This window comes from Antechinus flavipes, chromosome 6 (genome assembly GCF_016432865.1).
Source record: "Antechinus flavipes isolate AdamAnt ecotype Samford, QLD, Australia chromosome 6, AdamAnt_v2, whole genome shotgun sequence".
NCBI lineage: Eukaryota > Metazoa > Chordata > Mammalia > Dasyuromorphia > Dasyuridae > Antechinus > Antechinus flavipes.
Genome location: NC_067403.1, coordinates 210,385,801 through 210,408,724, shown reverse-complemented (window position 1 = coordinate 210,408,724; position 22,924 = coordinate 210,385,801). Strand labels below are relative to the sequence as shown.

General features: G+C 38.6%; 1 protein-coding gene across 4 annotated transcripts in view; it reads left to right on the top strand.

The window, feature by feature from the left end:
- Positions 1 to 22,924, top strand: part of SBF2 (SET binding factor 2) — a 464,636-nt gene that overhangs the window by 430,115 nt on the left and 11,597 nt on the right. For all 4 annotated transcript variants that reach the window (XM_051964776.1, XM_051964778.1, XM_051964777.1 and 1 more), the window contains 5 exons: positions 6,270 to 6,396; positions 16,320 to 16,447; positions 17,863 to 18,096; positions 19,142 to 19,246; positions 20,205 to 20,398. In XM_051964776.1, coding sequence (XP_051820736.1) covers positions 6,270 to 6,396; positions 16,320 to 16,447; positions 17,863 to 18,096; positions 19,142 to 19,246; positions 20,205 to 20,398 — 788 coding nt within the window. The remainder of the gene's footprint in view (positions 1 to 6,269; positions 6,397 to 16,319; positions 16,448 to 17,862; positions 18,097 to 19,141; positions 19,247 to 20,204; positions 20,399 to 22,924) is intronic.

The following is a 22,924-nucleotide window of genomic DNA, read 5'->3' as shown; positions in this document are numbered from 1 at the left end:
CAATGGAGCTCAAATCAAAAGAACAATCACCCAAGCACCAAGAGCCAATCAGTACAGTAGCTTGCTTTCCAAATATATGCCAGTAAAAGGCCTACCTTATCAGGGAATCTGTTTTCTCTGAGCGTATCTCCCTTGGAATTCTGACAGATGCTTCCAGGACAAATCTGGAGAAAGCCATAACGATGGTACATTTTTCATTCTAAACTCTGATGGAACTGACTCACCAGGGTGTCTATAGAACTGGTTACCAAATGCCAGCAGTCTAATTAAGATCGTTCAAAAAAGTGAGGATGTAATCCGCTCCATTCAAGATCTGATTTCATGAGGTGGCAGCTAAGCTGGAAGATGGGAGTGCGGATTTGGGCTCCTCTGAGACACTGCCAGATGGGACATAAGGAGTGGAAGTGGAACGAGCACTAATCCTGCCTCTCGCTTTTCAGCTATCAGCCTATGCAAATGTGGCTAATGCAGACTGAGCTTCCGATCAGAGCACTTTCCTTTACTTGGTCAAAGGAGCACAAACTGTAGCAGTTTCATGTCTTCCTAGTCCGCAGTTGGAGTCCCAGAATGGCCTAGCTTCAAAGAAGCTCTCTGGTACAGTCCCCTGAATGGCCACGGCCCAGATCTGGGAAGATGCACAGATGCTCGGTATTAGCCCTGGGGTCCAGACCCAGAATGTCTAGTTCCAAGTCTGTGGCTCCTTCTCTCGGGGCACATTAGTCCTCTATACTGGATTGTCGTCTTTTCTGAAATGATGTGTAGCTTGAAGTCTGTGCTTGCAATAGCATGATAGATCCCTAGGGTAAGAATTCCATTTTAATTTGATGGGCTTCATTAGGTGTCCATCTCTCCATCATCTTGGCCTCTCACTTGAGGAAAGTACTTAATGATACAATAGTCCATCAGAAATGATGTAAAAACACAGAGTTCCTCCAATCCACTTTACTATATGTATTAAAGAACTGAGATACTATTTTCCTTCTATATTAGGAGTTGTCATTGAAACGCTTTCACACTCCAGTTCTGACAATTTTCTTTGAAACCACATCTTCGAACTTAATGAAGCCTGGTACTTGTAAGGCCATATTCGATTTAAACAAATAGAGAAAAAGTGTTTTGTTTATAGTAAGAATTTCAAAGCCTGATTACAAGTCTGATTTCTGATGGCTGTCAGCTACTGGTTTGTTCACACCAGTGAAGTACAGAATATTGGTGTTTCCACTGGAAGGGATCTGCAGGAAGCCCACCAGCTAAGTTGGGGCAATGACTTCTTTCCCAAAAGCAGGTAAACTTTCTCTGAGAGCAATGCCCGCGGCCCCTGGCCAGCCAGGCCCCTTGGGATCCAGGAGTATTGCTGAAGGACACGGGACATGGAGTTCTCTGCTGTCCTGGGGATGCAGAAGTGCCAGGCTCAGGCATTAGAGAATCAGATCTGGAGCTTCTGTCTTAGATGCCCAGGCCCAAATGTCAGTATGTCTCAGGCATTTGGAATGAGATTCTATGTCATGTGGAGGCAGACTGTCAACCTGAATGTTAATGAGGAAGGGAAAACCTAAGGACGCTGCTGATTACAGTCATGTGATAAAGACTGCTTACCAGTTATGCCGAATTACTTTGTAAAAGGACAATTTGCATATGATTAAATCACGCCAAGTTAATTTGAGTGAGTTTTATAGGATTAGAACACTTAAGTTCTGTTCATGTGCACCCAGTCTTCATAGTTTGTTGTTTCTCAAGCATGTCCATAGTATCAGAATCTGGTCTAATCTACAGATCATTGTGTACAATCCCTTCTTTTAACAGAGAAAGTTAAGGTCCAGAAAGGTCAAGTGATTTACCTAAAGCAACTTTGTGGCAGAGCTGGGACCAGATCCTGGATCTTCTTAACTCCCAAATTAAGGATTTTTTCCCATTCGTTCTACTAACAACTTAATAACAGGGAGTTATGGCCTTGTTTCTTCAGTCATCTTATCCTGTCCATGCACATGGGGCATCTGGGCAGCTAACAAGAATGGTGGCTGACTGTTCAGGTGTGCAATTAATCTGGGACTTGATAGGCGAGGGGCCTGACTGCTCTCTTATTGCTGCTTCCTGAACTCCATGTTTTTCCTAGATAAATTATGAGTATTTTATTAGGAATCCGGTTAACAAACAGGCTAAGAACATGTTGAATGCACCTTTCTTCACTGTGGGAAATTAAGCTTCAGCTATGTAAATTATGGCAAATAACATGCAGAACAGCATACATGACTTGGAATTCCTGCTTCCTTTTGGAGTAATTAACATACTATAAAGTGCCAAGTTTACCTTGGCTTGCAAAATACAATTGAATATATTTGATGCAAGATGAATTTTGGAGATGATCAACTTAAAGAACAAAGTTGACTTTTACAAATGCTTTTTGAAAATTCCAACTGCAGTACTAATTTGAAACAGCTTTTTAATAGAGGAAAATTATGATTGGAACTTTATTCATCTAGCCAAAGATGGCCTAGCTTCCAACAAAAATATTTTTTGGCTTAAGCAGAATAAAGCTAGAGTTGTATGTTCTCTCACCCTCTCCCTTTCTCTCTCCCTCCCTCCCTTCATCCTTCTCCCTCTCTCTTTTTCCCTCTCCCTTTCTCTCAATCTCTCTCTCTCTCTCTCTCTCCTCTCTCTCTCTCTCTCTCTCTCTCTCTCTGTCTTCCTCTCCTCTCTCTCCTCCCTCTGTCTCACCCCTTCTCCCTTTGTGTCTCTCTCTGTTTCTCTGTCTTCCTCTTTCTCTCTTTCTCTCTTTCCCTCCCTCCCTCTCTCTCCCCTTAGTCCTGGAAGAATTAGAGAATATATCATCTCTATAGTCAGATCATTTGAATCCTAGAAACTAACCCATCTTTTGCTAATGCCAGATTGCCTTCCAAATATAACTTCGAATGTTTAATCTTTGCAAATCCCAGAACCCTTAGCAAAATCCCTTTATTGACTATTCTAAAATTCTCAATCTTTCTCCAGTCCCCACTACCACTCCTACATCCTCAATCTTGGCAGATAACCTTGTCTTTTACAGAAGAAAAAAATTAAGGCCAGCTGTGATTTGTTTCACCTTCTCCCTCTCCACTTCATCTATCTCTGCCTTTATCTCTTTCTTCCTTCCCTCCTCTTTTTCAAGACTAGCCATTTTCCGATTGCCTTTGACCCTCTCCCCTCCCATCTCCTCTAGGACTTTGTTCCTCTAATTCTCTTTTCCTTTCCTCTCGTTTATCTTCAGTCTATTCATTGGCTTCTTCCTCTTTACATCCAGTCATGCTCAGGTCTCCCCATCTTGAAAAAGCCAACATCTGACCCTGCCAGACTGCCCCCAGAAAGTGCCCCTTTTGAAAAGACATCTCTCTCTGTTTGACAGACTGCATTCCTAAAATTCTTATCCTTTGGCCCACAGTCAGCCCTCACAAGCAGCGCAGAAGGTGTAGCTTGTGAGAAATAAGAACACTGAATTGGAAGTTAGGAGCTCTAGTTTCAAATCCCATTTTGGCCACTAACTAGTTATGAACAAGTCAGTTCTCTCAGAATCTCAATTTCTTCCTTTGTAAAAACAAGGAGTTGAAGGTATTTCTAAAATCCTTTCCAGCATTAATATTTGACAGACCTCTTAGATATTTGATGAAAATTGTCATGTCTCTTGGTGGTCTGGATCTCTTAAAATTTTTCATCCTGCAGGATAGATATGGCTGTTCACCCTGCTTGCACGAGCCAGGCGTCACCAACTAAATTTTTTTTTTGCTTAAGGTGAAAGACCTCTAGGCCTTGCCAGTTTCTATATGGCTGTACCTTCCAGTCCTTTGAGTACTACCATCCTACCTACCACTATTCCCTGAGAACCTCTAAGTCTTTACATCACCTCACTAATGCACCTTTAAGATTCAGAGACTTTGCTATCTATCCTGCAGATGATCTCCTCCTAAACTTGTTGTCTCCATTAAGAGTGTACAGCTCCTCTTGATCAATGACTCTCTTACTTTTCTGTTTATATCTACCATGCTTGGCACATTCTAAATGCTTAATAAATGATTTTTTGTCATCCCAAGATAAATATTCCTGGTTCCCTGATCCCTCACCATAGCTGTCATCCTCTGTTTAATTCAGCAGCACTTGAGTATAGAAACTTATCAAATAGGAAAGAGGGGTAATAGAAGAAGGGAAAGAGAGGGCAGATTGGCATAAATACTGTTCAAAAGCAAAATGATTTTGAAGAGGGACAGCATAAAAGGAGAGAAAAGGATAAATGGGGGAAAATAGGAAGAGAAAAAATATACAGTTATCATAACTATTAATGTAAATGGGATGAATTCACCCATAAAACAGAAGCATTGCTTGCAAGAAACATACCTGAAGCAGAAAGACACAGAGTAAAGGTAAGGAAGGAACTGAAGCAGAATCTATTATGCTTCACCTGAAGTTAAAAAAAGCAAGGATAGCAATCATAATCTCAGATAAAGCAAAAACAAGAATATATCTAATTAAAAGAGATAAGGAAGGAAACTACATCTTGCTAAAAGGTGCCACAGATGATGAAGTAATATCATTAAGCATATATGTGTGTCAAAATGGTATAGTATCCACATTTTTAAAGGAGAAGTTAAATGAGTATAATAAAACTGTATTGGGGGGAGCCTCAAATTTACCCTTTCAGAGCTAGATAAATCTAACCACAAAATAAACAAAGAAGTTACGGAAGTGAATAGAATTTTACAATAGTTATAATAGCCCTCTGGAAAAAATTGAATGACAGAGAAAGGAATATATCTTTTTCTCAGTAATACAAGGCACCTATACAAAAAGTGACCATTTTCTTGTTAAGGACAGAACAATTAATTTCATTACAAACAATGACCAACTCTGAATTCCTGGTATAAATCCTACCTGATCATAGTATATGAATGATATATTGCTGTAATCTCCTTGCTAGTCTTTTATTGAAAATTATTGAAATGATATTCATTAGAGAAATTGGCTTATAATTTTCTTTCTCTGTTTTTACTATTTTATTGATATAACCATTGGAAGATATAAATTTTCTTCTATAAAGTCTGGTATATTGTCTCATTGTTATCATTCTTTTTAATGAAGTTATTGTTTTCATAATTTGTCTTTTGACCCACTCATTCTTTAAGATTAGATTGTTTAGTTTCCATTTAATTCTTAATTTATGTTTCAAAAGCGCTTTATTGAATGATCTGAAAAAAATGTATTTAATATTTCTGTTTTTCTGCATTTGATTGTGAGATTTTAATGCACTAATACAGGGGCAATTTTTGTGTAGGTATGTTTAGTATTAATATTACTTCATTGTCTTTTCTATCTTTTAGCAAGCTTTTCCTGCTTATCTCTTTTAATTGCTGTCCAACTTTATGTTAAAGTTGGACTCCTCCCCCAACACTGAGGGGTCATTGTACCAGGCTTCAGTTTTTTATACCACCATTTCCAGAGGTAGCTCTGAGAGTCTGCAAGCTAATAGTTCTTCCAAACTAGTATGATCTAAGGAGAGGGTGGTTGCTGCTCCCCTGACCTGTGTTTGACATGGGACTGTAACCCGGAACTCACCATGGGCAATGCAGAGGAGTCCTGTCCACAGGGCACAGTCTGCATGGCTCTGCATTCTCCATGCTTTTACTCCACTTTCTTGACTCTGCCTCCCTCCATTTATTTTAAGAAGTCTCTCAAATCCTTTTATCTTCCATGAAGTCTTCTTTGAATACCCTGCTTATTTCACAGAATTGTGAGAATCAGAAGGAATAATGTCATTGGAAACCACTTCTTTTTCATCTGTAAAGTAGAGAAAGTAAGGTTCCATTATCAGCAGAATCTACTGTGATTTTTTTTCTATGTTAAAATCATAGACCATCAGAACTATAGGGTATCTTAGAAATTTTTAATCCATTCCTGGCATTTTTCAGTGAAAGAAATCAAATCCTTACATCTTTTGTTACCTGTGCCACCTGACACATTCCACCTGATAGTGTAGTTATTTGTTTACGTATCCTGTGTCCTATATTAAAGGACACATTAAAGGAGAAACTTATTACAATTCTTAGTACATAGGAGATGATCAGTAAATATTTACTTAAAGACCAAATAAATTTAGATGACTAAGTTCATGTGGAGACACTTGTATGCAAGTGATATGAACATACCCCAGTCAATGATGTCTCAGTTTCTCCTTTGAGATCTTCCATTAAATGAGGTGACAACTTTTGTTTTATCACATGGATCTCTCTTCCCTTTGTTGGTTCTAGGTTCACAACCAGTATCCTACAGAATTTGAATTCAATCAGTATTACCTAAAATTCCTGGCTTTCCACTACGTCTCCAATCGTTTTAAGACCTTTCTTCTGAACTCGGACCATGAGCGATTAGAGCATGGTATGTATCTGTGTCTCGTTCTTGCACCTCTGTCCGTAGCTTTGTGTATTTTTCTTGTGACAAGGCCAAGAGACTTGTGTAGCGGGGCAGTTTGCCCTAAACTACCTTGTAATGTGGATTTTGAGTTCTAGATAGTTCTTCTTCAAGGCAAATATTTCATTCTTGAGAATGGGATAGAACTATTTAATGCTAACAAATACAAGTAAGGTTATTTTGCATTTCATTATATCATCTAATTGCATATAACTGTTCACCAGTGTACCTCAAGCTAACTGATCTGTGTTAAGAATATCTCTATCATTTTTTGCCATGGGGAGGAAAGAAAATAAATTGTCACTGGATAATTTTTTAAATTTTATTTTAAAGAAAAGGTTTTTGTAATTCATATTGTAATTCTTTGAAATTATGGTTTCATGTGGTTGCTGTTACTCTAGATCTAATTATGCTGAAAAATATGTTTTCTGTATACTAACAGTGTCCAGATATTCATACTTGGGAGGATTTTGTAGGATGGAATAAGAAAACATTTATTGGTAGCGTTGACTTAACTTGAGCTTGAGTTTGACCAAAGATCTACTTCACTGCCTTTTAACTTTCTACAGGACTCAGCTTTTATGAGAACTGGCTTTCCTGGTCCCCCTCAGTGCTAGCAGTACCTTCTCCCTGAGATTACCTCTGACCTGTGGTCTTAACCAGTACTAATTACAGCCCCCTTTATGACATTAGAAATAATTTAAAGAATAGCTCTGATCAAAAAATAATCACCCCTGCTTGGTGGTGGTATTCTAGTGGCGAGTCTCTCCACTTCAGGTGACTGCAAAACAGACTAATTCTGGCTCTCAATGGAGCCTTCAAGGTCACTTCCATGTCACATGGCACACCAGGAGAGGACAATAGTAGAAGAATCAAGGCATAAATTTAGATTAATTGTTTAATGTGTTAATGAGTGCCATCTTTTTAAAAATATTTTATTTTTTCCCAAATATGCATAAGAATAATTTCTAACTATTTTTTTTAAATTTTGAATTCCAAATTCTCTTTCTCCCTCTTCCTGAAACTATAGCCAATTTAGTATAAGTTACACATGTGCAATCATTGAAAACATATTAGTCAAATTGTAAAAGAAGAACAAACCCAGAAAAAAAGCTTTGTCACCAGAAGGTAAATGGTCCATCCCAAAGATCCCACTCCATGTGTCTGTCTATCTTAAATTTTCACTGTCACCTAAAAGAATGATCATCCTGAACATGATTTGAAAGCCTCATTTAGCATTCCCAAGTGTAGCAAAGTGATGAGCCTGAATAAAGCTGCTTTCAGCACACAAACTCCTCGCCTTTCCACGTGGAATCAGAGCGGTTGTTTAAACTAACTAAAACTGGCTGCTTGTTTTGGCAGCCTCCTCTTGTCTTCCCTCCCAGCCCCTGGACCACTTAGACCCTGTCGAGAATGCCAGTGAAGAAAAGCAGCATGACCAGTGACCCAGTAGACAGGGTAGGAGTCCACTTCCAGTCTTCCTGGCAAGATGGGGCTACCAGGCTGCGTGCTATGCTCTGCAAATGAATCCTGAGACCCTCCAGGTCTCACCCTCTGCCCTTTCTCATCCCTCAGCTCTTTAATTGAACCTCCTCAGGCATTCTGAGGACTCCAGGCCCTTGCCCCACTCCCTGCTGCAGAACCCTTAGGATCTGTGGGTCTTTCTAGCACCTTTTATAGACTGCTTTTTTCGATCAGAAAGAGAACTACATGAGCAGAAATCGCTAAGATTTTCTGTTTATATCTCCAGAACTTAGCACAGAGTTTGAGATAGTGCTTAATGAATATTTTTTCTTCCATTCATTCTATCATCATAAAGACATGGCACAGTACATTTATTTGTTCACATCAAGCCTATTGTGTGTGGTGAAGCCATTTGTGAAAACTTATCATCACCACTTAAAAATTAAAAAACATTTGCCATTTAAGACCATTCTGAAAGTAAACTTAAAAATTGCTTAGTACAAGCTGAGGAATAACCCCAGAGGGTAAAACTAACTTGCCCAAGAAAACACACAGAGCTAGTGTGTGTAGTGTGCTAGAGACAAGAACCTATATTTCTTTTTTTTCTGTTTCTCTTTTTCCATTTCTGTTACTTCCCACTGTCTCACTCTAGAAGGTGAGTCTTCCCCTATAAGAAATTTTTTAAAAAATAGTCAAGCAAAATAAGCCATTGCATTGGCCATGTCTGAAAACGTATGCCTCATGTCATACTGCTAGTCCACAATCTCTTTGCCAAGAGTCAGGAGATGTGCTTAACCATCAGTCTTCTGAAATCTTGATTCATCGTAGTCAGAGTTCTGAAATCTTTACATTTTCCCTTATATGATTGAGATCATCCTGAACACATTGTTCTCATGGTTCTACATATTTAACTCTTCTTAGAATTTTTTAACTCCCACTGCATTACTCTTTCCCCTTATCACTGCCTCTCTCAGTCCTCTTTGTAAAGAGTTTAGAGAATAATTGTGTTTTAGGAATACAGTATATTTGACCATTGTCAAGAATGTAATAGTCAGAATATGGAAATATGTTGTATATGTTTGCACGTTTATAATGTATATCAAGTTGCTTACCATCTTAGGGAGGAGAGAGGGGAAAGAGGAAGGGAGAAGAATTTGGAACTCAACGTTTTATTTAAAAATGAATGTTAAAATTTATCTTTACATGTATTTAAAAATAACAAAATACTGTTTTTAAAGAGAAGAAAAGAGTCAAATCCCATCCATATAATTATGTATTAGAGTGTTAAAGACTTGATTATGCACTAACATATATCAAACCCTAAATACCCAAATACTTTAAGTATTACCAAAGGTGTTGGTAATGTAAAAGAATGTGTGTTCCAGCTGTCATTTTTGTTTTAAATTTCCTGACTTTTATCTCACTCACCAACTACTACCAGCAAATATCATGTCCTGAAGGGGAGGAGCTTCTGTTAGGGAATGAGAGGCAGGATATTGTAACTTCAAATCCAGCTCCAATACCTTTCCCCCAAAAAATGACCACAGTTGATCTGGATTAATGATATCCCACATGTAGTATGACATGGTGGGAAGGAACATTCCCTGATCTCTCTCTTCTTTAAGGCTAAATGAATTAAGTTCATTCCTTGTGGCTAAATGAGGTCCTGTCAATCATAGTGTATTTGGTGTAGCTTTCAGGTAATCGAGCAGAGCAGGAATTTTAAAATAAACTTCAGCCACTCCTTTCTAATAAATGCATAAATTTGTTTGTTGACTTGAGTCATTGGAACCATACCATAGCAAGAAGTTACTCCTATATGAGGCACCATTCTTAATTATCAAGGAACCAAAATATCTGAAGAAAATTCTGGCTTTTGATCCCAATCCCCAAAGTGTCCAATCTTCTTACAGACTTATGCATTAGGATATATAAAAGAGCTGTGCGGAGCATGCTAAAGTGCTCTTCCAAATAAGTCTTTATCACCTTTCTTTAAATTTGGTGCTTGGGGATTGAAACCACACCTATTCTCTATCATCTGAAGTCACAATGGTCATTATTTAAGGCATATTATATAAATGGCTAAACAATTAAGAAAATTCCTTAAAATAGTTTTGTGTCTGACAAGTTCAGACTGGGGAAAAAACTTTAATTATGTAGGGTGCAGCATATGATTGCACATTATTCCGATATTCAACAAAGGGAAAAGAGTAGAGTTTGCATATTTTAGACCAGTGAACTGACTTCAATTCCTGTCAAACGTGAAAGATATTGTATTAGAAGAGGAGTGAACATCTAGAAAAGGAAGCAGGGCTCACAGTCAACATGGCTCTCTGAATCACAGGCCATGCCAGACTAACTTCATTTCCTTTTGGTTTTTTTTTTTTTTTGGTTGTTTGGATGAGACTACTAGACTGCAAGATGAGAGAACTACTGTAGATATAATTTAATTTGCCTAGAAATTAGCAAAGCATTTGACAAAGATTCTCATGGTAGTGAACAAGACAGAATAAAATAAAGCAGACAGTAGCATCATTTAGTAGATGTAGAACTGGTTGAATGGCTAGACTCAAAGAGCAATCATTAAGGATCTGATTATCAACTTGGAAAAAAATCTCTCATAAAATACTTCAGGAGTCTAGGCTCAGCACAGATCAGTGATGTGAATGGAAGCAGCATGCTCATCAAATTTGGAAATAACCTAAAGGATAACTAACACATTAGATAACAACCAGGATCCAAAAAGATTTTTGCAAGCTAGAATATAGACCTGATTCAAAATAAGGTGAAATATAAGGAGTGAATAAAGAATTGAATGAAAAAGCATTTTTAAAAACTAGATGGGATGGAGTAAGAGCCAGTATTTTTGCCCAGCTCACCTAATATACATTCTCTACAACAGCCTAGAAAACACAGTGGACTGAATTATGATCAGGAAAGGCAAGAAAAAGCCATACTAAGACATTTTTCCAGGCTCTAGCAGTTTTGAGAAGTTAGTTCTGCAGACACTGCCAGAAAAAGCAGCAGTGGGGAACATTCTAGCATACATGGAAAGTGGTAAGAGGGTTGAGACTGAACACCTTGCGGGGTAAACATGTGGGCAGAGAAAGACTATTAAGCAACACTGGGAGAAGGAACAAGTGCTGTCTGGCAGCCTTGTTACCCATTATCCAGTTCTGGGTCACATTTCCAGAGTAAAGAGGTGCATTTGCAAGTAAGAGGGGCTCGGTCTATGTATGGAACATGGAACAAGTTCCATAAACTTAGCAGTGTGACTCTGAGCCCAAGAGCAGAGAGGGGACTCATTTTAACATTTAGCCTTACACATAGACCTACAGTAGAATAACTAGGCCAAGAAAAAGGGAATCAAGCAATTCAGTCTTTCGGACCCTGTAAAGCCTCCCAGTGGGTTAACAGTGATTGAGTCCAGCAGTTAGCTACTGGAATTCAACTACTCACAACCCAACAGACCCAAACCTAGGTCAGGAAATCACATTTTGAAGTTAGTTCCTTACATATAATAAGCAAACTTTGTTCATTTTGCTAAGATTATATTTATCGTACTATGGAAGCAAAGTAAAATTTATAAGTTTTTTATCTCCAGTTCATGTCAAATCAGTAAACATTAAGTTCTTTCTATGGTGCCATACACTATACTAAGGATACAAAAGCTATAACAGTAGTCCCAACTTTCAAGGAAATTACATTATAATGTATTTTATAAGTACTTTATTTATACCCTGCAGTCTTCATGCTTTAGTGACAGGGAAGCTCAAGACACAAACACAGATGCAGGACTCAACAAAAATTCTTAGAAAAGTTGAAAACGAGCAATATTTTTTAAAGCAAAGAGAAATTTACTTTAAAAAAAATAAAGCAATAGAGTGAATAGAGGACAAGAAATGAGAACTATGCAAAAAAAAGTGAAAAGAGAATTACCAGCTTTGCAAAATAGATTCAGAATAATGCCAAAAAAAAAAAAAAAAAAAACCAAAAAAAAAAAAAAAAAAAAAACCTTCATTGCGTAAATGGAAGAGAATGACTCCATGAGACATCAAGAAGTAATAAAACAAAGTCAAAACTCAGAAGAAAAAGAAGAAGGAGAAGGGGAAGGGGAAAGGAAAGGGGAAAGATATATGAAGTCATAACAAAAATAATATTATTCCAATAGATTTAGAAAAGACTTTTTGAAAAAATACAATAATGGGTCCTATTAAAAATGCTGGAAATCACAGGAACAAATAAAACTTTCATCAAAATAAAAATATCTATTTAAAATGAAGAATAACATTATTTGTAAAAGAGATAAACTAGAACTCTTCCCAATAACATCAGGGACAAAGCAAGGATACCCATCCTACTATTACTATTCAATATTATATCAGAAATGCTAGATAAGAATAAAACTCAAGGAATAAGCATGTGAAAAGAAAAAAAAGTACTACTTTTTGCAGATAATATGATGGGTTATTTTGACAACACTAGAGAATCACCTAAAAATATTTAAACAATAACTTTATCAAAAATTGCAGTATATAAGCAAAACCACAAAAATATCAACATTTCTGTATATTATTAGAAAATCCACCAGGAAGAGGTAGAATAAGAAATTTTATTTAAAATAGCTGTACAGTATAAATAATCATAAAGCATTCATTATAAAACATAACTAAAGATAGATTTAAATAACAGTAAATATTAGTTCATGAGTAGTTTGAATGAATACAATTTTTTTAAAAACAGTGCTACTTAAATTCATTTCTTCAATACCATGCTAATTAAACCATCAAATAATTATTTTATTAAGCTAGAAAAAATAACATTCATCTGGAGAAACAAAAAGTCAAGAATATCAAGGGAATTAATGAAAAAAATGGGAAGGAAAGAGATATGACATTATCAGATCTCATACTATACTACAAATTTATAATCATCAAAACAGTTTGATACTAGGTAAAAAATAGAGCTGCTAATTAGTACAATTTAGGTACAGAGTATTCAAAAGCAAATGAGCATAATAACCTAGCCTTTCTTTGATAAACCAAATGTAATGGGCTTAGGCTTGAGTTGATGCACTTAGGTCCCAAGCACATGAGGCTAAATAGTAATTGGGCCATACTCTATTAATATATAATCTTGGAGAAGGGGAGGAGATGGCTCAGTGGATAGAGCACCTTGAAGTCAAGAGGACCTGAGTTCAAATCCAGCCTCAGATACTTAACAATTCCTGGTTGTATGACCATGGGCAAGTCACTTAACCCCAACTGCCTCAGCAAAAAGCAGTGGGTAGAGCAAAAAAGCAAAAAGAAGAAGAGAAACAAACAGGAAATCAGCTAACAGAGAGAGATGTGAGCTGAGCCAACCGTGGCAATGGCAATCCCCAAAAGCCTCTCCTTCCCCTTCCTTTTCTACTCCCCTGCCTCCACCCACCAAAATCGTCATTTCCTATACAACACATCAGGACTTGCACAAAGAGTGGGCGGGGGCCATTCTTTCTCCAAGCTTATATATTAATAGAGTGTGGTCCAATTACTATTTAGCCTCATGTGCTTGGGACCTCAGTGCATCAACTCAAGCCTCAGCCCATTACAACCAAAGATTTCACCTGTTGGGACATAAACTCATGCTTTGACACAAACTATTAGGAAACCTGGGAAATAAACTAGATATAAAAAACTAACATCTCACATTGTATACAAACATAAGTTCAAAATGGGCTCTTAATTTATACATAAAAGGTGCTATCATAAGCATATTAGTGGAGCAAAGGAGAAATTACCTGTCAGATTGATGGACATAGGAAGATTTCATGACCAAAAGAGAGAAGTTCACAGAAAGCAAAATGAATAATTTTGATTGCACAAAAGTAAAAAGATTTTGCACATATCAAACCAACACAGCTAAAATTAAAAACAGGAGACTGGGGAGAAATCTTTGCAATAAGTTTCTTTGATAAAAATATTCTAAAATATATGGAGAACACAATCAAATTTACAAGAACAATTACCCAACTAATAGATGGTCAAGAGATTTGAATAAAGCAGTTTTCAGGGGAAGAAATCAAAACTATCACTAGCAATAAGTAAATCATGCTCTAAATCAATAATAACTAGAGAAAACAATTCTGGGGTACCACCTCTCATCAGGTTAACTAAAATGACAAAAAGGGAAATGACAAATGCTGGAGATGATGTGGAAAAATGGTCCCTGTGAATGGAATTGTGAACTCCAACTATTCTGGAAAGCTCTTTGAAAATGTACCCAAAAGTTTCTAGAGAACTGCTAGATTCTGAATACAGACAAAATCATATGTTCCTTCTTTTTGCCTTTTTTTTCTTTTCAATTTTTTAAAAAACATGGATAAAGCATAAATTTGTTTTGCATGACAACACATATTTGGCTTTGTTTTTCTTGTCTTTTCATTATTTGGAGGAGAGAAAGGAAAAAGAATTTGGAACTGGGACAGAAAAAAGTCAAAAAAAGCATATGCCATTCATTGTGTCAAATGCTAGAGATAGAGATTACAAATAAGCAGTACATTCTTCTTTTTCCTCTTTTTTTTTTTCCCTGAGGCAATTGAGGTTAAGTGACTTCCCCAGGGTCACATAGCTAGGAAGGTTAAAAGTCTGAGACCAGATTTGAACTCAGGTCTTCCTGACTTCAGGGGTGGTACTCTATCCACTGTGATCCACTATCCCTAGCTGCCCCAAGCAGTCCATTTTTTTGGAGGAAGACAAAACATGACAGAGAGGAGGGTTATATTTAAGGTAGATTAATTCAGAAAGTGGCACAATAACTCACTGTTAGAAACTTATAATCTGTAAGAGCTCAGAGCTCTAAGGGCACAGTCTAAGTTTGGGAAAGAAGGGATTGAGGAAGATGGCTAAAGTATAGGCAGCAGAATTTGGAAACGGCCAAGAAATCTGATAGGAATAAAAGGGTACCACATTTTAGGAAGGGCATTGAATTAATGTCATATTAGGATTAGTTGAAGGATGGGGACATTCAACCTGGAGGAGAAAAGATGTCATAATTATCTTCAAATATTTGAAAGGATAACATGCAAAAACTGAATCAAGTTCATTCTTCATGATTCCAGAAAGCAGAACTAGAAACACTAAGTAAAGGGTGCAAGGAATATACTTTCAAACTTCATTTTAAGGAAAAACTTTATTAGAATTAGCTGTTTTAGGGAAGTCGGAATATCCTACTCTAAATAGGGATTAGATGACCATTTATTGGAAACCTTGTAGAGATAATTCTTGTTCAGGGTGGATTAAACTAGTGAAACTCTCAGGACCCTTCCAGCTCTGAGACTTTTGAGTTTCTATGAATGAATGAACATTTGTTTAAAGCTTTCTTTATGCCAAGCATGGTGCTAAGTGCTAAGATACAAATACAATAATTCCTCTCTTCAAGGAGTTTATGTTCCAGTGAGAAAGAGAAGGATGATGACCAATGAGACTTTGGTCTGTAAAGTTATAGGATGATCAGTAAGATCCCAGATGAATAAATCGATAGACTTTATCTAGGATCCGATCATGGTTTCAGGAGTGGGGGTTTAAGGATGTGGATGATCGGTATATGCACATGTGGGTCTAAGGCAGGGTGATTGGAGAGAGTGTGGAGAAGTTGACCAGAGAGGAAGGAGTAAAGTGAAGCAAGCCTGGGTCATGGTCCTGGACAAGCAGTTACTAGTCTGAACAGTGGTGCTCAGGGCCGAGATTCAGCCAGCCTGTGGTTAAAAGCCAGCACATTGTATATTGAGAACTGGAAGGGTCCTTAGTGGTCACTGAGTCCTACCACCCTATTTAAAAAAAAAAAAAAATTCGCTTAATCTATTTTCTCTGCCTCCACCACCATTGGAAGATAAAAAGAAAAACCATGTTATAAATAACTCACAGTTGAGCAAAACAAATCTCCAAATTGTCTGTGATCAAAAAATACTTATTGCAATCTGTGCCCTAAGCTACCTCCTTGTCGAAAGGTAGGTCCCATGATTCACTCTCTGTCCTCTGGAATCCTAATTGATCATTTTGTAGATTGGTGTTCTTAACTCTTTCGGAGTTGTCTTTGCAATCAATCCCCCTCATTCCATGGTGGAGGAAATTGAGGCCAAAGGAGGTAAATGACTTGCCCAGGTCATATAAGTAGTGAGAGATGGGTCAAATCCTCTTTCTCCAAATTCAATGTTCTTTCTATCAAACCTCTTATAATTTTTTCATTCCTATCCATCTACTAAAGCTGTCATTTTCATTTCTATAAAATTTCCTTGGTTTCAATGTGGGCATTTGCTGGCACTTAGCAGATGGCTGGCACATAGTAGGTGTTAATTGAATGTTTACTGCTTGAGTCCCTTTTCTTACCTCACATTTTTATCCCTAAACTTCATTTGGTCTAACTATTATTTTTGTGATGTTTTTAAGGAACACTGTTTGAAGATAAAGGAGAGAAGCATGCCAAAAAGGGAATTTGCATTTGGGAATGTATTGAGAGGATGCACAAGAGGAGTCCCATTTTTTTTAATTACTTCTATGCACCAGTGGAAACAGAGGTACTCCGAGAAATCATTCTTGTTTGATTTTTTTGTAATGTTACTTTGGAGTTAATGTTTTGCTGAGTTGAAAGTAATGCAAACTGAAAATAATCTATTTAGCTGTTCATAAAAGTTATATACCAAAGGCACCTTGGGATGGTTTGGGTCAGGGGATGAAGAGACTGTTTTGTCAGAAAAAGAACTTTTTTATCTATAAACAGGAAACAAAAAGGAATAATACCACATCTGGTCTTATTGGGCTTTTTAATCAATCATCCAAAAGAAGACATGCTCGAGATAGAGAAACTTGGGGAAGATCTTGAGAAGATACATGTGTGAGATAAAAAGAGGCAGCTGAGTTTCAGTGTTTCTAAATGCAAAGTAAAGCAGTAAGGGGAAAATAAACCAATACTCCTCTACTCTAAGATACTATCTGAACTCTCCAAAAGGACCTGGGACTCCTAACCATTGCAGACAGGACTTTAGTATTAAATCCACATGGGCCAGCCAGATGTTGGGCTTTTATCAAGCAGAGCAACCCTACACTAGTGCAGAATCATGCTATGTCCCTATCTGGAGTTCTAAGGGAAGTCCTGGAAGTCTCTCCTCAAGAAAGAACATGAAACTAGAGAAGGTTCGGGGAAGGACATCTGCCTTAATAAGGGATGAGGGCGCGGGGTGGGGGGGGGGGGAGGACAGGGAGAAGAGCAGGTCATCCTTTATGCAGACAGACTGAGAAGATGAGAGGATTCATCATAGAAGGAGGAATTCTGGGCGGATTAGGATTGAAGTCTGAAAACTTGTGAACATCCATGCTGTGTTCCTCCTGGACTGGCTCCCTCAGCCCCAGAATACTGTCGCTGGAAGCGTATGAAGCTTGAAAAGGTCAAGATCAGATTAGGACCTGAAAAGGAGGAAGAGGCTTGGGTGGAGGTAAAGTGGCTCAGTTCACCAGTTTTAGTTCAGGATGAAAGTCTAAATCAACTGTGAAGAGAGTTCAGTGCAGTCATATAACAGCAGGGCTGTAAAGGCTTATTATGGCAGCAAACACGTTTGGAACATAGACCTAGCCCATGAGGCTGTCATGGAAGGCAGAACTCAAGGTCAGGAAGACAGTTCTCATGCCCAGGAATGATGTGCAAGGGAAAAAACAGATGAAGACTCACTCCTTCCTCTGGCTCGACTCCTGGGCAGTTGTTAATGTGTGCTTTTAGATAAATTGCTTAGGAAAGTCGGGTCGCTGGGATTGGTATTGGGGGCTTTCTGCCCAAGCTGGTGGGCCCAGTGTTCTGGGTTGATTCCGACACTTTCGAAAGAACACAAATGTTACCACTCAAAGCCGGAGCCCCCGTGTGGGCATGGAGGGGGCAGGCTCCCGGGACGGTCGCAGCCTCCCAGAGAGGGGCGTGAATTGTAACGTTCCATTTCAACAGGTGCTAAAGCCCAACATAAACATCTCCAGCCTCAAGAAGTGGGATTACTACATGGAGGAAACACTGTCCACGGGGCCTTCTTATGACTGGACAATGCTCCCGACAAAGTCCACACCGTATGAAGAAGCTGAACAAGCGGACGGGCCCGGGCCACAGAGCAAGAGGAGAATAGTGTGGCCCTGCTATGATGACGTCAGCAGGGTGCAGCCCGACGCCGTCACCAGCCTCTTCAACGTAAGTCCGCCTCTCCCACTGCGCGGCTTTGCAGCTGCTCAGATCAGAAGCCAGGGCCTGGCCCAGAGAGCCGGGGGCTGGGGACCTTTCTCTGGGCCCCTATTGCCCTTGGACCTGGGTTTCTGATGTTCTCATGAGCAGATGTGCACATCGCTCTTACTCAGTGATAGTGCTCTAGCAGGGCCACAGAGTGTACCAGGAAAGCCAGTTTTGTTTAGAAATATTGTCGTGGGAAAAAGTGGAGCTGGCAAAGTATGTGTAGCCTGATGTCACTGCTAGAGTAATGACTGGTCTCTGTTAAAATTAGCAATCTGGCTACATAGCTGGGACCCAGCAAAGCCAATTCTGTAGCATAATTCCGTGAAATATGCAAGAGCCATTGTAAATACTCCCAATAAGAACCTCCCTTCCTTTGTAAGGAGAAAGGATTTCATGTCTATGATCGTCTCCTAGCTGCCTTCCACTGGAAGAATATTCCCAGATAAACTCAGTTCCTGCCAAGAAACATTTGGAAATAGAGTAAACTCCAGGTATATAGCTGTCTGTGTCTGGGACACTACTCTGGGACACTGCTGACCATTAAGGACATGTCCATAAGCAGTGTCCATAAGGACATGTTCCCTCATACCTATGGAGGTATTGCTCAATCATATTTCCCACTCTAGGCCTTTATCCTGGAGGATTTGTTTTGCTAATTGTAGTAGGGATGCTCCAAGAGTCAGACCCCAAACTCCATGATATTTGGGAGAAGCTTTTTGATCTTTTATAATCTAAGCCCTTTTGCTCATTAAAAGGCTTTATTTTCCATTGTTAAACATAAGTTTATATATGTAAGCATAAGGAAGTCTCACTTTCTAGACCAGAGAAAGCTTGGCTTTGGGGGCCAAGCAAAGACCCTGTTTCATTTCCCTCCCTGGTTGCCATTTAGAAATAACACAGATATTGGGTTCTAATACTAGAGCCCTAGATGTAAATATGATACAACTAATGAATCAGTTAGCCTGAAATACTGACATCCTCCCAAACTCCTTTTCCTTGACTACAGGAAATTGAAAGGTTAGAACACAAATTGAACCAAACCCCAGAAAGATGGCAACAGCTGTGGGAAAGAGTGAGCGTGAATCTTAAGGAGGATACAAGACAAGACCAAGTAAGTGGGTCCAAGCAAGTACCTTCATGTGTCTACCTTGGTTACACATCTTCTGGACCCTCATTTTAAAAATCTCTACATATGGGATTTTTGAAAGTGAGGCAGCCTGAACTCTGGGCCCCATCACAGAGACATCTCCAAAATTGAACCCCGTTAACTTTCCAAAAAAACCTGCCTTCTTCCTCACCTTCCTATTATTGTCATGGCTGTTAATATTGTGGACCTAGGCTCCCAATCTAGGTATCATCCTCAAATCATCATGTACAGCCCCCATTATTAGACAGTTGCCAAGTCCTGTCATTTCTGCCCCCACCTCACACACACACATACACACACTCTCACTTCCTTTTCTCCTCTGACACTGCCACATCCTGGCCAGGCCTCCGTCATGTTACATCTGGGTTCTCACAGCTGGCTGGCTCTCTAATGTACAAGCTTTAAAATACTATATAAATGCCCATCTTTGTTGTTATCATCTAGTAAGCATTCATTAAACAAGCATTAAACCAAAAAAAAAAAAAGATTTTAGGCAAAGGAATGTGAAATAATGTCAAATGTTTCTGTGAATGTTGATTCTACAGTCAGAATATCAGAATTAAGAATCTTGCCTCAACCATATAGATATAGGTCCTGAGGTCTTGTCTGCAACTAAATCTTCAATCTGGAGAGAGGTATAAAAAAGACAAAACAGGAGGCTGTTGGATTTTATGAAGGAAAGTCATTTGTTACAATCTCATTGCCTTGCATATTTAAGATTTACTTGTCAAATGAATTGAATTCTCTCCATTTGGATTGCAAAAACTTCTAATGCAACTGAGTAATGCTGCCTGATGGTGCTACCTTAGGAACGGGATGTATATCTGTAGACTCAGGTGTTCTGGTAAACTGTTGAGTTTTAGAAATGATTTTCCCAGTTTTCTATTCAAGGTAGCCTAAGAAATGTGTTTTGTGTTGTCAGCCCCGGAGACATCCTTCTAGCTCCTCAGGAATTGTCACCACCAACTTACACTCCTATCAGAAGAGATCTCTGCTTCATTTGCCTGACAGTGGCCTGGGGGAAGAACAGAACGCCAGCATCTCCCCCTCCAACGGGGTGGACCGAAGGGCAGCCACACTCTACAGCCAGTTTACTTCTAAGAATGATGAGAACAGGTGATATGGAGGGCCCTTTTCAGTTTTCCTGCCACTTAGACTCTGTGTGTTTCAGTGGTCACCAACATAGGCAAGGAGGATGGTCATCCCTGGGTCCCTTTTCTTCATTCGTATCGATGACTAACTGCCTTTGCCTTTCTTTGAGGGGCTGCCTGCTCTTTGCCAGGACAAGTTGTAGGATGCATTTCTCTTTAACTGAATGTCTGATTAACTTTCGTGTAGGTAAAGGTTTAATGTACTTCAGTGGATCTGTGCTCTCATGAGTGTGGGTCCTCCCTCCAATGGAATAGGTCACCACCCGCCCATCCTACCTTCTCCTCTCCTCCTCTTTCCCATGTTCTCTGTAACTCCTCCCCAGGCACCCGCTCAGCATCATTTTTCCTCTTGTCTCAGCATCCTCTGAGTACCAGTGCAGCACTGAGGTTATCCCTTTGTAGTTCCTTACTTGTTTTACCAGGACTGGTCAAAATCTCTTTAATGATATCCTTGAGGCTACCGCATCCCATATATGTTGTTTCCTGGTGAACAAAGGGTCCTCTATAATTAGTGTTTATCCCTGTGCTTTTGAGTAGCTGTGAATCTTATTTACGAGGCTCTTCAATGTTCTAGGACTTGATGCTGTCAGCACAATGTCATCTACAAAGAAGAGCCTCTATACAGAGTATCTCCAAGGATAGGGAATCAATCTCTCTTCCATTTGTAGTCTTCCCTGGATATTCTCTATGACACTGGAAAATTTCTTGGATGAACACAGAGGCCCCAAGTCTTGTATTTCACTGTGCATTAGTGAGTTGTCAGAGTTCCTTCTCCTGTCAGACCCATCAAGGAATTTCATATTATTATAATGTTTGCATCATAGGAGAGCTTTTACAATTACATTTTTCTTCTACCAAAGTAAATCCTGTAAAAAAGAAAACAAAGAAAGAAAAGGGAAAATTCACTGTAGAACTTTATTTTGTGACCCTTTCAGTCAGTTGGATAAAGGGATTAATTAGGTTGAGGTAACAATACCTAGTTTGAAATAAACATGTGTCTGAATCCAATTCTCCCTGTGCAACAAGAGAACTGTTCGGTTCTGCAAACATATATTGTATCTAGGATATACTGCAACATATTTAACATATATAGGACTGCTTGCCATCTAGAGGAGGGGGTGGAGAGAGGGAGGGGAAAAATTGGAACAGAACCGAGTGCAAGGGATAATGTTGTAAAAAAAATTACCCTGGCATGGGTTCTGTCAATAAAAAGTTATTATAAAATTAAATTAAATTTTTTAAAAAAGAATATAATACAGGATCAAGCTGTAACAATTGACGCAAAGCATTTTATTATCCAAAGAGCAAATAAAATGCAACTAAAGACAAAAATTAAAAAAAAAAAAAAGAAAGAAATAAACATGAGCTTCTGTTCCAAGCCTGTGTTGAAATTCACAATGACCACTCTCTTTGCTAAAAGGAAGGTTTTTTTAGAAGAATCTACAGATAAAAATAAAAGATAAAATAGGCACCAGGAGTGGCAAATATGAAATAGATTTGGGAGAGCTTATCGTTAGAAAGGAAAAAAACAAGTTCCCCTAGAGAATTCACAACTAACCATGAGAAAGGAAGTACTCCATAGGTAGGAGAAAGCCACTGACTGGCAGCTTAACTGACCAGAGTTAGCTAGAGAAAGGAGAAAGGCGCCATTAGAAAGAAGGCACTATGAGGGAGAGAGAAAGTCCACCTCAAAGAGGGCTTAGTCCTGAAGAGAACTTAGCAAAGATCTTCATCATAAGCAAATCTTTTATAGAAGAAATTTACCCTGAGTGGTTTCTCTGGGAGGCCAGAGAAGTAAAGGCCGGAACTCCGAGGGAAGAGTTAGGAGCCCGATGAATGTGGCTAGAGATAGGTAATCAATATCTCAGAAGGTTGTTGGAAGATACCCAGAGGCTGGGGAATGAACTGGGGGCTGCTGAAAAGTTCCTTCCCAGAGAGTCTGGGAATTATCTGAGAATAGAATTATCTGATGAGAGCTTCTTCCTGACGGAAATAAAGTAAGACCCGTCAGTATGGTTCATTATGGAATTTTTCATGCAGAAGATTGCGTGTTTCTTTGGCATGGTTTTTATTACAGATGTGATTCTTCTCTATGTAGATAATTCTAATTTAGACAGTTTCACAAAGATGAAAAAGGAGGCATATGGGTCGGTAATTGTCCTATCCTCTTTCTATCCTTTTTTCTATAGTTGATTTTTTTCTAATCATTTAGTATGTTTCCTCTTTTAATTGATTTAATTTTTAATTTAATTCAATTTCTCAGTGCCTTCAAAGCTATGATTTTTTTATCATAGTCCTCTTCTTTATATCATACCAGGTCTAATTCAACTTGTCTTCGTTAGTGCTATTTCTGTTTAATAAAGCAAGGACTATGATATTAGAAGTAGTTGTCAGAGTCTAAATGTAGTGCTTCCACTGTCCCTGATAGATCTTTTCCAATTTTGTCTTTCATTGTCCTCCTTCCCGTTTCATCTTTATATGGCTTTAGGGT